At 37.6% G+C, this 13,900-nt stretch overlaps 1 protein-coding gene across 1 annotated transcript in view; it reads left to right on the top strand.

Annotated features, from left to right (window-relative positions):
- LOC139963232 (mannosyl-oligosaccharide 1,2-alpha-mannosidase IA-like) overlaps positions 1-13,900 on the top strand; it is a 104,133-nt gene that overhangs the window by 77,550 nt on the left and 12,683 nt on the right. The window contains exons 8-9 of the mRNA XM_071963836.1: positions 5,529-5,742; positions 6,661-6,833. Coding sequence (XP_071819937.1) covers positions 5,529-5,742; positions 6,661-6,833 — 387 coding nt within the window. The remainder of the gene's footprint in view (positions 1-5,528; positions 5,743-6,660; positions 6,834-13,900) is intronic.

Below are 13,900 nucleotides of genomic sequence, written 5' to 3'. Positions count from 1 at the left end.
ATGACTGCAGTATTTACCATTCAACCTCTATCAAGTATGCAGAACCATATCATATGTTACATCTGTATAGACCAGACATAATGCTTATCCTGGTTGGACTGAATACCTCGGCACCAGAGCCTGCTGCAATCAGGTCATGACTGCAGTATTTACCATTCAACCTCTATCAAGTATGCAAAACCATATGCACATGCCTGACAGTATCCTGGCCGCACTGAGATAAACTTCATTATGATTGATATGTTGTAGTAATAATATTACATGCATCACTTACTGTGTAGTGTGTGTAAACAAAGCCAGTTCTAGAAGTTGATCTAGAATCATCCATGACATTGAAATGTTATGATAATTCCTTCCTCATAATATTATTAATTTGTCACTGGTCATTAATTATCACCACAGCTGGGGCAGGAGCTGATCTTGGATATTAAGAAGGGAGGGGGTCATTGAAGAGCTCTGATCCCTTGTTCTTGGGGTATGTGATATGCCCCCCCTCTCCCCCACTCCACATCCCCCACACTGGCCTCAACCCTCTATGTCACATATAATACCATGTAATATCTACAGCGGCATACAGTCTTCAAAAGTCCTTAATTGTATTAGCAGACTGAATCTTTAAATAACATTGGAAACAAATAATTAATAACATACAGCAGTGAGAACATTTGAATCAATTGATTAAACCAAAGTGAATGTAGAAATGGCAACAATGATTGATTGGGATAATGGGGTTTACCCTTTATTCACTAGAGGTGAGGTTTAAAATCACGCTTCTGACACCTTCACTGGAGGCCATCAATCACTAATACTTTGAATGGAAAGGCAGATGGGAATTCAATCAAAGAATTATCTGTCACACCAAGCACAAGATGCACACAAGTAAACTGCACCTTGATATTTATTCAATTAATAATTGAATAAGCATTAATATAGTTGATAGGATTTTGAGTGAAATTTAGGATGTGGCGGCACATATTGATCAGAAAATGTTTACTCTTTTCGATAATCAAGGTTCAAGTTTTCCTCCAAGACAATCATACGACCAGCATGAGTATGTAAATTAGTAAATTCTGAAACAAACAACCATTTTTGCTGAAGGATATTTGGTCGTGCATACATTACAAGCATAGGACATAGCCCTAGCTAGCTAGCCAGGCATGCCTTCTCTATGTTGTACAGTAGTTATAATAGTAGAAACAGTGTAGATAGCTAGCCTGCCAGGCATGCCTTCTATATGTTGTACAGTAGTTATAATAGTAGAAACAGTGTAGATAGCTAGCTAGCCAGGCATGCCTTCTCTATGTTGTACAGTAGTTAGTAGAAACAGTGTAGATAACTAGCCAGCCAGGCATGCCTTAAATATGTTGTACAGTAGCTATATGTAGTACAGTTTTATAATAGTAGAAACAGTGTAGATAGCTAGCCAGCCAGGCATGCCTTCTATATTTTGTACAGTAGTTATAATAGTAGAAACAGTGTAGATAGCTAGCCAGCCAGGCATGCCTTCTATATGTTGTACAGTAGTTATAATAGTAGAAACAGTGTAGATAGCTAGCCAGCCAGGCATACCTTCTATATGTTGTACAGTATTTATAATAGTAGAAACAGTGTAGATAGCTAACCAGCCAGGCATGCCTTCTATATGTTGTACAGTAGTTATAATAGTAGAAACAGTGTAGATAGCTAGCCAGCCAGGCATACCTTCTATATGTTGTACAGTATTTATAATAGTAGAAACAGTGTAGATAGCTAACCAGCCAGGCATGCCTTCTATATGTTGTACAGTAGTTATAATAGTAGAAACAGTGTAGATAGCTAGCCAGCCAGGCATACCTTCTATATGTTGTATAGTATTTATAATAGTAGAAACAGTGTAGATAGCTAGCCAGCCAGGCATACCTTCTATATGTTGTACAGTATTTATAATAGTAGAAACAGTGTAGATAGCTAGCCAGCCAGGCATGCCTTCTATATGTAGTACAGTAGTTATAATAGTAGAAACAGTGTAGATAACTAGCCAGCCAGGTATGCCTTGTCTATGTAGTAAAAAAGTAGTTTTAATAGTAGAAACAGTGTAGATAGCTAGCCAGCCAGGCATGCCTTCTATATGTTGTACAGTAGTTATAATAGTAGAAACAGTGTAGATAGCTAGCCAGCCAGGCATACCTTCTATATGTTGTACAGTATTTATAATAGTAGAAACAGTGTAGATAGCTAGCCAGCCAGGCATGCCTTCTATATGTAGTACAGTAGTTATAATAGTAGAAACAGTGTAGATAGCTAGCCAGCCAGGCATGCCTTCTATATGTTGTACAGTAGTTATAATAGTAGAAACAGTGTAGATAGCTAGCCAGCCAGGCATACCTTCTATATGTTGTACAGTATTTATAATAGTAGAAACAGTGTAGATAGCTAACCAGCCAGGCATGCCTTCTATATGTTGTACAGTATTTATAATAGTAGAAACAGTGTAGATAGCTAGCCAGCCAGGCATACCTTCTATATGTTGTACAGTATTTAAAATAGTAGAAACAGTGTAGATAGCTAGCCAGCCAGGCATGCCTTCTATATGTTGTACAGTAGTTATAATAGTAGAAACAGTGTAGATAGCTAGCCAGCCAGGCATACCTTCTATATGTTGTACAGTATTTATAATAGTAGAAACAGTGTAGATAGCTAACCAGCCAGGCATGCCTTCTATATGTTGTACAGTAGTTATAATAGTAGAAACAGTGTAGATAGCTAGCCAGCCAGGCATACCTTCTATATGTTGTACAGTATTTATAATAGTAGAAACAGTGTAGATAGCTAACCAGCCAGGCATGCCTTCTATATGTTGTACAGTATTTATAATAGTAGAAACAGTGTAGATAGCTAGCCAGCCAGGCATACCTTCTATATGTTGTACAGTATTTAAAATAGTAGAAACAGTGTAGATAGCTAGCCAGCCAGGCATGCCTTCTATATGTTGTACAGTAGTTATAATAGTAGAAACAGTGTAGATAGCTAGCCAGCCAGGCATGCCTTCTATATGTTGTACAGTAGTTTTAATAGTAGAAACAGTGTAGATAGCTAGCCAGCCAGGCATGCCTTCTATATGTAGTACAGTAGTTATAACAGTAGAAACAGTGTAGATAGCTAGCCAGCCAGGCATGCCTTCTCTTTGTAGTACAGTTTTATAATAGTAGAAACAGTGTAGATAGCTAGCCAGCCAGGCATGCCTTCTATATGTTGTACAGTAGTTATAATAGTAGAAACAGTGTAGATAGCTAGCCAGCCAGGCATGCCTTCTATATGTTGTACAGTAGTTATAATAGTAGAAACAGTGTAGATAGCTAGCCAGCCAGGCATGCCTTCTATATGTAGAACAGTAGTTATAATAGTAGAAACAGTGTAGATAGCTAGCCAGCCAGGCATGCCTTCTATATGTTGTACAGTAGTTATAATAGTAGAAACAGTGTAGATAGCTAGCCAGCCAGGCATGCCTTCTCTATGTAGTAAAACAGTAGTTTTAATAGTAGAAACAGTGTAGATAGCTAGCCAGCCAGGCATGCCTTCTATATGTTGTACAATAGTTATAATAGTAGAATCAGTGTAGATAGCTAGCCAGCCAGGCATACCTTCTATAGAACAGTAGTTATAATAGTAGAAACAGTGTAGATAGCTAGCCAGCCAGGCATACCTTCTATATGTTGTACAGTATTTATAATAGTAGAAACAGTGTAGATAGCTAGCCAGCCAGGCATGCCTTCTATATGTAGAACAGTAGTTATAATAGAAGAAACAGTGTAGATAGCTAGCCAGCCAGGCATACCTTCTATATGTTGTACAGTATTTATAATAGTAGAATCAGTGTAGATAGCTAGCCAGCCAGGTATGCCTTCTATATGTTGTACAGTATTTAATAGTAGAAACAGTGTAGATAGCTAGCCAGCCAGGCATGCCTTCTATATGTAGTACAGTATTTAATAGTAGAAACAGTGTAGATAGCTAGCCAGCCAGGCATGCCTTCTATATGTAGTACAGTAGTTATAATAGTAGAAAAAGTGTAGATAGCTAGCCAGCCAGGCATGCCTTCTATATGTTGTACAGTAGTTATAACAGTAGAAACAGTGTAGATAGCTAGCCAGCCAGGCATGCCTTCTATATGTTGTACAGTAGTTATAACAGTAGAAACAGTGTAGATAGCTAGCCAGCCAGGCATGCCTTCTATATGTGGTACAGTAGTTATAACAGTAGAAACAGTGTAGATAGCTAACCAGCCAGGCATGCCTTCTATATGTAGTACAGTATTTATAATAGTAGAAACAGTGTAGATAGCTAGCCAGCCAGGCATGCCTTCTATATGTAGTACAGTAGTTATAATAGTAGAAACAGTGTAGATAGCTAGCCAGCCAGGCATGCCTTCTATATGTTGTACAGTAGTTATAACAGTAGAAACAGTGTAGATAGCTAGCCAGCCAGGCATGCCTTCTATATGTTGTACAGTAGTTATAACAGTAGAAACAGTGTAGATAGCTAGCCAGCCAGGCATGCCTTGTATATGTTGTACAGTATTTATAATAGTAGAAACAGTGTAGATAGCTAACCAGCCAGGCATGCCTTCTATATGTTGTACAGTAGTTATAATAGTAGAAACAGTGTAGATAGCTAGCCAGCCAGGCATGCCTTCTATATGTAGTACAGTATTTATAATAGTAGAAACAGTGTAGATAGCTAGCCAGCCAGGCATGCCTTCTATATGTTGTACAGTAGTTATAATAGTAGAAACAGTGTAGATAGCTAGCCAGCCAGGCATACCTTCTATATGTAGTACAGTAGTTATAATATATAGTAGAAACAGTGTACAGCCATCCAGGCATGCCTTCTATATGTTGTACAGTATTTATAATAGTAGAAACAGCTGTGAGTCAGAGTCAAATTACATCAAAAGGGTGAATAAAGTGAGCCTTGAGCTATGAAACCTTTCTTACAGCATGTTTTCTTTATTGGTTGGGGGGGGGGGGGTTCTTGAGACTTTCTGAAAACATGCACTTCCAAGTTCATGATGTTGACATTTTTTTGTCTGACATGTGTAAGTTGTCAATGGGTATTTAATTGGAAAGCTTGCCCTGAAAGAGATTACTATGGAGGCCAGGTTCAACGTGCAACAGAAAAAACAGGAGAAAAAGAAAGGCTCACATCCTCAGTTGTGAGAGTACATCCAATAGTGAATTTTTTTACCTCAAAATTGTAGAACGGCTGATATACATGACAGTGTCGAACATTTCGAAATGATGATGTGAACTTGTCTGCCTGAAAAGCTGATGCCTCCATTTTATACATATTGTAATCACTCACAAATCACTCACAATCACTCACAAAGAAAAGTTTTCCAAATTGGAGGTTCTGGAGGGGGGGGGGGGGGATAGAGGGGCGCTAAAGCCCTAAACTGCAACATTTATTATTGCAAATTACTGCAAATTATCATTGATGGATGTGATTTGTAAAATTAACATTTCCTCATCTATTTATTTTTCTTTTGTCAGGCGATGGAAAGGAAGATGAAGCAGACATCTAATAGTGGTTTGGTATTTTTTGGTGATTTCCGTGGTGCAAAGGTGGAGAAGAAGATGGACCATCTATCTTGCTTCTCTGGTGGGATGTTTGCTCTTGGTAGTAAATATATCAACAACCCAGAACACTACCTGGAGTTAGGAGCTCAAATCACAGAGACCTGCCATAAATCATATGAAAATTCAGGTAGTGTTGTTTAATCTGTTGTAAACCCTTCCATTTGTAGATTAGAGGTGTGGCAACAAGGTGGGAGGTGGGGTAGGGGACAGGGCTGGAGTTTAGGGTCATCTTGTTGTCTCTAAGGGTGTGTGGTATTGTAAACTCTTCCATTCGTAGATAACAGGGGTGACAACAAGGTGGGAGGTGGGGTAGGGGACAGGGCTGGAGTGTAGAGTCATCTCGTTGTCTCTAAAGGTGTGTAGTGTAGTGAATGATAAACAGTTTGAATCAAGGTTTACACCAGGTTACTGTAGTGAGCGAGGTATGGGCATAGGGAGACAGGTGTACAAGTGTTCATGAGTATCCTAACCAGGTTAGCAATGGTGTTGTCCAATATGACAACCCAGGTACTTTATAGCATTTTCAAACTCTTCCATGGGTAAGACAAGAAGGGGTGGGAGCAGTTTATCCTATTATCTCAAGAGGGTGTGTTGTATAGTAAAATGACAGCAGTATGGTTTACTCGATGATAAACAAGGTTTTCGTACCAGATGAATATTGTGATATGGGAGATATGGGCATGAGGCATTTTATTCCATCACTCCAAACTACTAACCAGGTAATATGTAGTGCTCAGTATTGTCTGGTATGTAGGTAAACATTCAATTGATCATGTCCGCAGTAAATTAACTTCAAAAACTATTATTTGGGTCAGAAACATTTGAAAGGGTGGGTATGTTAAATCAGAATTTTACTGAACACTTGCACTAGGAACAACAAATATTTTTGAGCAGTTTTATGCAGTACTGTGACACTCTGGATAGTATCTTTTGCAATAGTTAACTATAAACAACAGCTTTTTATATCAATCACAAGAAACTTTTGCCATTTGAGATTTTCAAAGCTTTGAGACAATGACTCTTTTGTTTTCTCGTCCTGTTGCAGCCACAAAATTAGGTCCAGAGGCATTCCGCTTTGAAGGCCATGGTGAAGCGGTCGCCATGAGGCAAAATGAAAAGTACTACATACTACGTCCAGAAACGATAGAATCTTATTTTGTAATGTGGAGATTAACCAAAGATCAAAAATACAGAGACTGGGGTTGGCAAGCAGTAGAGGTTTGTTTCCTTTTTAAGTACAGAATTAGTGGTATTTTAATGACCCATTTTTAATTATGTTGTTTATTGATCATTCATCGTTTCCATGTGTCTGCAGCAGGAATTTGATTTTGCTCACATCAGTCATGATTTTTGGTATATAAACAATATACAGACTTACATGAACACATATATGTTACTTAGCACTTGCAAGCAGAGTAAAAAAAATGTTTTCTTTGATTTGAATCTGGTGTAAACACCTGTCTTGCAAAATATAACTTCCTATTGGCCAGGTAAGTCAGATTAGAATCTACAGTAAAGGAGCTATAAATGTTGATTATTAGTTTGTCACTTTATCTTGACTCTCTTGGTACCAGTTAAAAACAAATATCCACAGATAATAAATACAGAGATAATGGTCATTAGCAAGTAAGTAAGGTATGGGCTTCTGCCTTCTTTTGTGTTTTAATATTTTCATAGACACATTAAATAAGCTGGATGATATCTGAGTTGGTAAGATGTGTCAGGACCACTACTATTGTTAAATTCAACAGCACTTTGTCATAACTGTTGTAACAGCTGTGGAAAGAACCAATAAAAACAAAGTGAACCACTCAAAGGCAATAACAGAGAGAGATTAGTTTCAGAGTAGTATGATGTGTTTGTAAACTAAGTTTAATGTACTTAATGAAGTTCAATGTCAGTTTATAAGTGTGTAATGATTTAATAGCTGTCAACTGTACCAATACAAAGAGGAAGGAAGAAAAGAAAACACAGTTTTTTGTAATGGGGGGGGGGAGTAAATATGTTATTCAGGTTAGAGGTTGCAAAGACACATGGTATAATTGATGTTGTTTTAGGTATTTAATGGGGGGGGAGTAAATATGTTATTCAGGTTAGAGGTTGCAAAGACACATGGTATAATTGATGTTGTTTTAGGTATTTAATGGGGGGGGGGGAGTAAATATGTTATTCAGGTTAGAGGTTGCAAAGACACATGGTATAATTGATGTTGTTTTAGGTATTTAATGGGGGGGGGGGAGTAAATATGTTATTCAGGTTAGAGGTTGCAAAGACACATGGTATAATTGATGTTGTTTTAGGTATTTAATGGGGGGGAGGAATGATAATGTTATTCAGGTTAGAGGTTGCAAAGACACATGGTATAATTGATGTTGTTTTAGGTATTTAATGGGGGGGGGGAGGAATGATAATGTTATTCAGGTTAGAGGTTGCAAAGACACATGGTATAATTGATGTTGTTTTAGGTATTTAATGGGGGGGGGGGGAAATATAATGTTATTCAGGTTAGAGGTTGCAAAGACACATGGTATAATTGATGTTGTTTTAGGTATTTAATGGGGGGGGGGGAGTAAATATAATGTTATTCAGGTTAGAGGTTGCAAAGACACATGGTATAATTGATGTTGTTTTAGGTATTTAATGGGGGGGGGGGGAGTAAATATAATGTTATTCAGGTTAGAGGTTGCAAAGACACATGGTATAATTGATGTTGTTTTAGGTATTTAATGGGGGGGGGGGAGTAAATATAATGTTATTCAGGTTAGAGGTTGCAAAGACACATGGTATAATTGATGTTGTTTTAGGTATTTAATGGGGGGGGGGGGGAGTAAATATAATGTTATTCAGGTTAGAGGTTGCAAAGACACATGGTATAATTGATGTTGTTTTAGGTATTTAATGGGGGGGGGAGTAAATATAATGTTATTCAGGTTAGAGGTTGCAAAGACACATGGTATAATTGATGTTGTTTTAGGTATTTAATGGGGGGGGGGAGGAGTAAATATGTTATTCAGGTTAGAGGTTGCAAAGACACATGGTATAATTGATGTTGTTTTAGGTATTTAATGGGGGGGGAGTAAATATGTTATTCAGGTTAGAGGTTGCAAAGTCACATGGTATAATTGATGTTGTTTTAGGTATTTAATGGGGGGGGAGGAGTAAATATGTTATTCAGGTTAGAGGTTGCAAAGACACATGGTATAATTGATGTTGTTTTAGGTATTTAATGGGGGGGAGGAGTAAATATGTTATTCAGGTTAGAGGTTGCAAAGACACATGGTATAATTGATGTTGTTTTAGGTATTTAATGGGGGGGGGAGGAGTAAATATGTTATTCAGGTTAGAGGTTGCAAAGACACATGGTATAATTGATGTTGTTTTAGGTATTTAATGGGGGGGGGGAGGAGTAAATATGTTATTCAGGTTAGAGGTTGCAAAGACACATGGTATAATTGATGTTGTTTTAGGTATTTAATGGGGGGGGGGGAGGAGTAAATATGTTATTCAGGTTAGAGGTTGCAAAGACACATGGTATAATTGATGTTGTTTTAGGTATTTAATGGGGGGGGGGGGAGGAGTAAATATGTTATTCAGGTTAGAGGTTGCAAAGACACATGGTATAATTGATGTTGTTTTAGGTATTTAATGGGGGGGGGAGGAGTAAATATGTTATTCAGGTTAGAGGTTGCAAAGACACATGGTATAATTGATGTTGTTTTAGGTATTTAATGGGGGGGGAGGAGTAAATATGTTATTCAGGTTAGAGGTTGCAAAGACACATGGTATAATTGATGTTGTTTTAGGTATTTAATGGGGGGGGGAGTAAATATGTTATTCAGGTTAGAGGTTGCAAAGACACATGGTATAATTGATGTTGTTTTAGGTATTTAATGGGGGGGAGGAGTAAATATGTTATTCAGGTTAGAGGTTGCAAAGACACATGGTATAATTGATGTTGTTTTAGGTATTTAATGGGGGGGGAGGAGTAAATATGTTATTCAGGTTAGAGGTTGCAAAGACACATGGTATAATTGATGTTGTTTTAGGTATTTAATGGGGGGGGGGGAGGAGTAAATATGTTATTCAGGTTAGAGGTTGCAAAGACACATGGTATAATTGATGTTGTTTTAGGTATTTAATGGGGAGGGGGGGAGTAAATATGTTATTCAGGTTAGAGGTTGCAAAGACACATGGTATAATTGATGTTGTTTTAGGTATTTAATGGGGAGGGGGGGAGTAAATATGTTATTCAGGTTAGAGGTTGCAAAGACACATGGTATAATTGATGTTGTTTTAGGTATTTAATGGGGGGGGGGAGTAAATATGTTATTCAGGTTAGAGGTTGCAAAGACACATGGTATAATTGATGTTGTTTTAGGTATTTAATGGGGGGGGGAGTAAATATGTTATTCAGGTTAGAGGTTGCAGAGACACATGGTATAATTGATGTTGTTTTAGGTATTTAATGGGGGGGGAGTAAATATGTTATTCAGGTTAGAGGTTGCAAAGACACATTTTATAATTGATGTTGTTTTAGGTATTTAATGGGGGGGGGGGAGTAAATATGTTATTCAGGTTAGAGGTTGCAAAGACACATTTTATAATTGATGTTGTTTTAGGTATTTAATGGGGGGGGGGAGTAAATATGTTATTCAGGTTAGAGGTTGCAAAGACACATGGTATAATTGATGTTGTTTTAGGTATTTAATGGGGGGGGGGGAGTAAATATGTTATTCAGGTTAGAGGTTGCAAAGACACATGGTATAATTGATGTTGTTTTAGGTATTTAATGGGGGGGGGAGGAAATATGTTATTCAGGTAAGAGGTTGCAAAGACACATGGTATAGTTGATGTTGTTTTAGGTATTTAATGGGGGGGGAGGAAATATGTTATTCAGGTTAGAGGTTGCAAAGACACATGGTATAATTGATGTTGTTTTAGGTATTTAATGGGGGGGGGGGAGGAAATATGTTATTCAGGTTAGAGGTTGCAAAGACACATGGTATAATTGATGTTGTTTTAGGTATTTAATGGGGGGGGGAGTAAATATGTTATTCAGGTTAGAGGTTGCAAAGACACATGGTATAATTGATGTTGTTTTAGGTATTTAATGGGGGGTGAGTAAATATGTTATTCAGGTTAGAGGTTGCAAAGACACATGGTATAATTGATGTTGTTTTAGGTATTTAATGGGGGGGGGGAGTAAATATGTTATTCAGGTTAGAGGTTGCAAAGACACATGGTATAATTGATGTTGTTTTAGGTATTTAATGGGGGGGGGGGAGTAAATATGTTATTCAGGTTAGAGGTTGCAAAGACACATGGTATAATTGATGTTGTTTTAGGTATTTAATGGGGGGGGAGTAAATATGTTATTCAGGTTAGAGGTTGCAAAGACACATGGTATAATTGATGTTGTTTTAGGTATTTAATGGGGGGGGGGAGGAGTAAATATGTTATTCAGGTTAGAGGTTGCAAAGACACATGGTATAATTGATGTTGTTTTAGGTATTTAATGGGGGGGAGGAGTAAATATGTTATTCAGGTTAGAGGTTGCAAAGACACATGGTATAATTGATGTTGTTTTAGGTATTTAATGGGGGGGGGAGGAGTAAATATGTTATTCAGGTTAGAGGTTGCAAAGACACATGGTATAATTGATGTTGTTTTAGGTATTTAATGGGGGGGGAGGAGTAAATATGTTATTCAGGTTAGAGGTTGCAAAGACACATGGTATAATTGATGTTGTTTTAGGTATTTAATGGGGGGGGGGAGGAGTAAATATGTTATTCAGGTTAGAGGTTGCAAAGACACATGGTATAATTGATGTTGTTTTAGGTATTTAATGGGGGGGAGGAGTAAATATGTTATTCAGGTTAGAGGTTGCAAAGACACATGGTATAATTGATGTTGTTTTAGGTATTTAATGGGGGGGGGAGTAAATATGTTATTCAGGTTAGAGGTTGCAAAGACACATGGTATAATTGATGTTGTTTTAGGTATTTAATGGGGGGGAGGAGTAAATATGTTATTCAGGTTAGAGGTTGCAAAGACACATGGTATAATTGATGTTGTTTTAGGTATTTAATGGGGGGGGGAGTAAATATGTTATTCAGGTTAGAGGTTGCAAAGACACATGGTATAATTGATGTTGTTTTAGGTATTTAATGGGGAGGGGGGGAGGAAATATGTTATTCAGGTTAGAGGTTGCAAAGACACATGGTATAATTGATGTTGTTTTAGGTATTTAATGGGGGGGGGAGGAAATATGTTATTCAGGTTAGAGGTTGCAAAGACACATTTTATAATTGATGTTGTTTTAGGTATTTAATGGGGGGGGGGAGTAAATATGTTATTCAGGTTAGAGGTTGCAAAGACACATGGTATAATTGATGTTGTTTTAGGTATTTAATGGGGGGGGGGAGGAAATATGTTATTCAGGTAAGAGGTTGCAAAGACACATGGTATAATTGATGTTGTTTTAGGTATTTAATGGGGGGGGGAGGAAATATGTTATTCAGGTTAGAGGTTGCAAAGACACATGGTATAATTGATGTTGTTTTAGGTATTTAATGGGGGGGAGGGAGGAAATATGTTATTCAGGTTAGAGGTTGCAAAGACACATGGTATAATTGATGTTGTTTTAGGTATTTAATGGGGGGGGGGGAGGAAATATGTTATTCAGGTTAGAGGTTGCAAAGACACATTTTATAATTGATGTTGTTTTAGGTATTTAATGGGGGGGGGGAGGAAATATGTTATTCAGGTTAGAGGTTGCAAAGACACATTTTATAATTGATGTTGTTTTAGGTATTTAATGGGGGGGGGGAGTAAATATGTTATTCAGGTTAGAGGTTGCAAAGACACATGGTATAATTGATGTTGTTTTAGGTATTTAATGGGGGGGGGAGGAAATATGTTATTCAGGTAAGAGGTTGCAAAGACACATGGTATAATTGATGTTGTTTTAGGTATTTAATGGGGGGGGGGAGGAAATATGTTATTCAGGTTAGAGGTTGCAAAGACACATGGTATAATTGATGTTGTTTTAGGTATTTAATGGGGGGGAGGGAGGAAATATGTTATTCAGGTTAGAGGTTGCAAAGACACATGGTATAATTGATGTTGTTTTAGGTATTTAATGGGGGGGGGGGAGGAAATATGTTATTCAGGTTAGAGGTTGCAAAGACAAATGGTATAATTGATGTTGTTTTAGGTATTTAATGGGGGGGAGGGAGGAAATATGTTATTCAGGTTAGAGGTTGCAAAGACACATGGTATAATTGATGTTGTTTTAGGTATTTAATGGGGGGGGGAGTAAATATGTTATTCAGGTTAGAGGTTGCAAAGACACATGGTATAATTGATGTTGTTTTAGGTATTTAATGGGGGGGGGGGAGTAAATATGTTATTCAGGTTAGAGGTTGCAAAGACACATGGTATAATTGATGTTGTTTTAGGTATTTAATGGGGGGGGGGGAGTAAATATGTTATTCAGGTTAGAGGTTGCAAAGACACATGGTATAATTGATGTTGTTTTAGGTATTTAATGGGGGGGGGAGTAAATATGTTATTCAGGTTAGAGGTTGCAAAGACACATGGTATAATTGATGTTGTTTTAGGTATTTAATGGGGGGGGGAGTAAATATGTTATTCAGGTTAGAGGTTGCAAAGACACATGGTATAATTGATGTTGTTTTAGGTATTTAATGGGGGGGGGAGGAAAATGTTATTCAGGTTAGAGGTTGCAAAGACACATGGTATAATTGATGTTGTTTTAGGTGGTAAATACTGCCATGATAAGTACTAAAACAACTCAAAGATCAGTTTCTCTTCTTATGGATTTTGTAGCCAGGCTACTTACTGTAGGATGTAATTTTTTATGCTTCACATTTGCCACCATAATATCACACTGCTGGTCTGTAGAGATAATCTCTCAATTGTTGTTTTGACATGAATTCAGCCTTGCTGCAGGGGTACTTTGCAGTCGTTGCAGCTGTTCATATTGACAAGTTCCCTTTAAGCACACTGTGTCATTTCATCATGTGCAAACCTTTACAGTTTATGTGTATGTTCTTTTGTATGGACTAAAGTTACATGTACATTAACTTTCCATTACCATGGTGTAGCAATGTTGTGATTTTTATGCACTTGTTGGTGTTGCGTGATTTGTTAAATGATGCAGGGGTCTTGTGTGCGTTGGTTCAGATGAGGTGTGGACCAGACTAGGAGGGAGTGTTTACTTACAGATAGCAAAGACAAGATGTCTTGTTCATCTTCGTGAT

This window comes from Apostichopus japonicus, chromosome 21 (genome assembly GCF_037975245.1).
Source record: "Apostichopus japonicus isolate 1M-3 chromosome 21, ASM3797524v1, whole genome shotgun sequence".
NCBI lineage: Eukaryota > Metazoa > Echinodermata > Holothuroidea > Aspidochirotida > Stichopodidae > Apostichopus > Apostichopus japonicus.
Note: the sequence above shows the minus strand (reverse complement) of the source record. Positions and strands in the feature narration are given on the sequence as shown.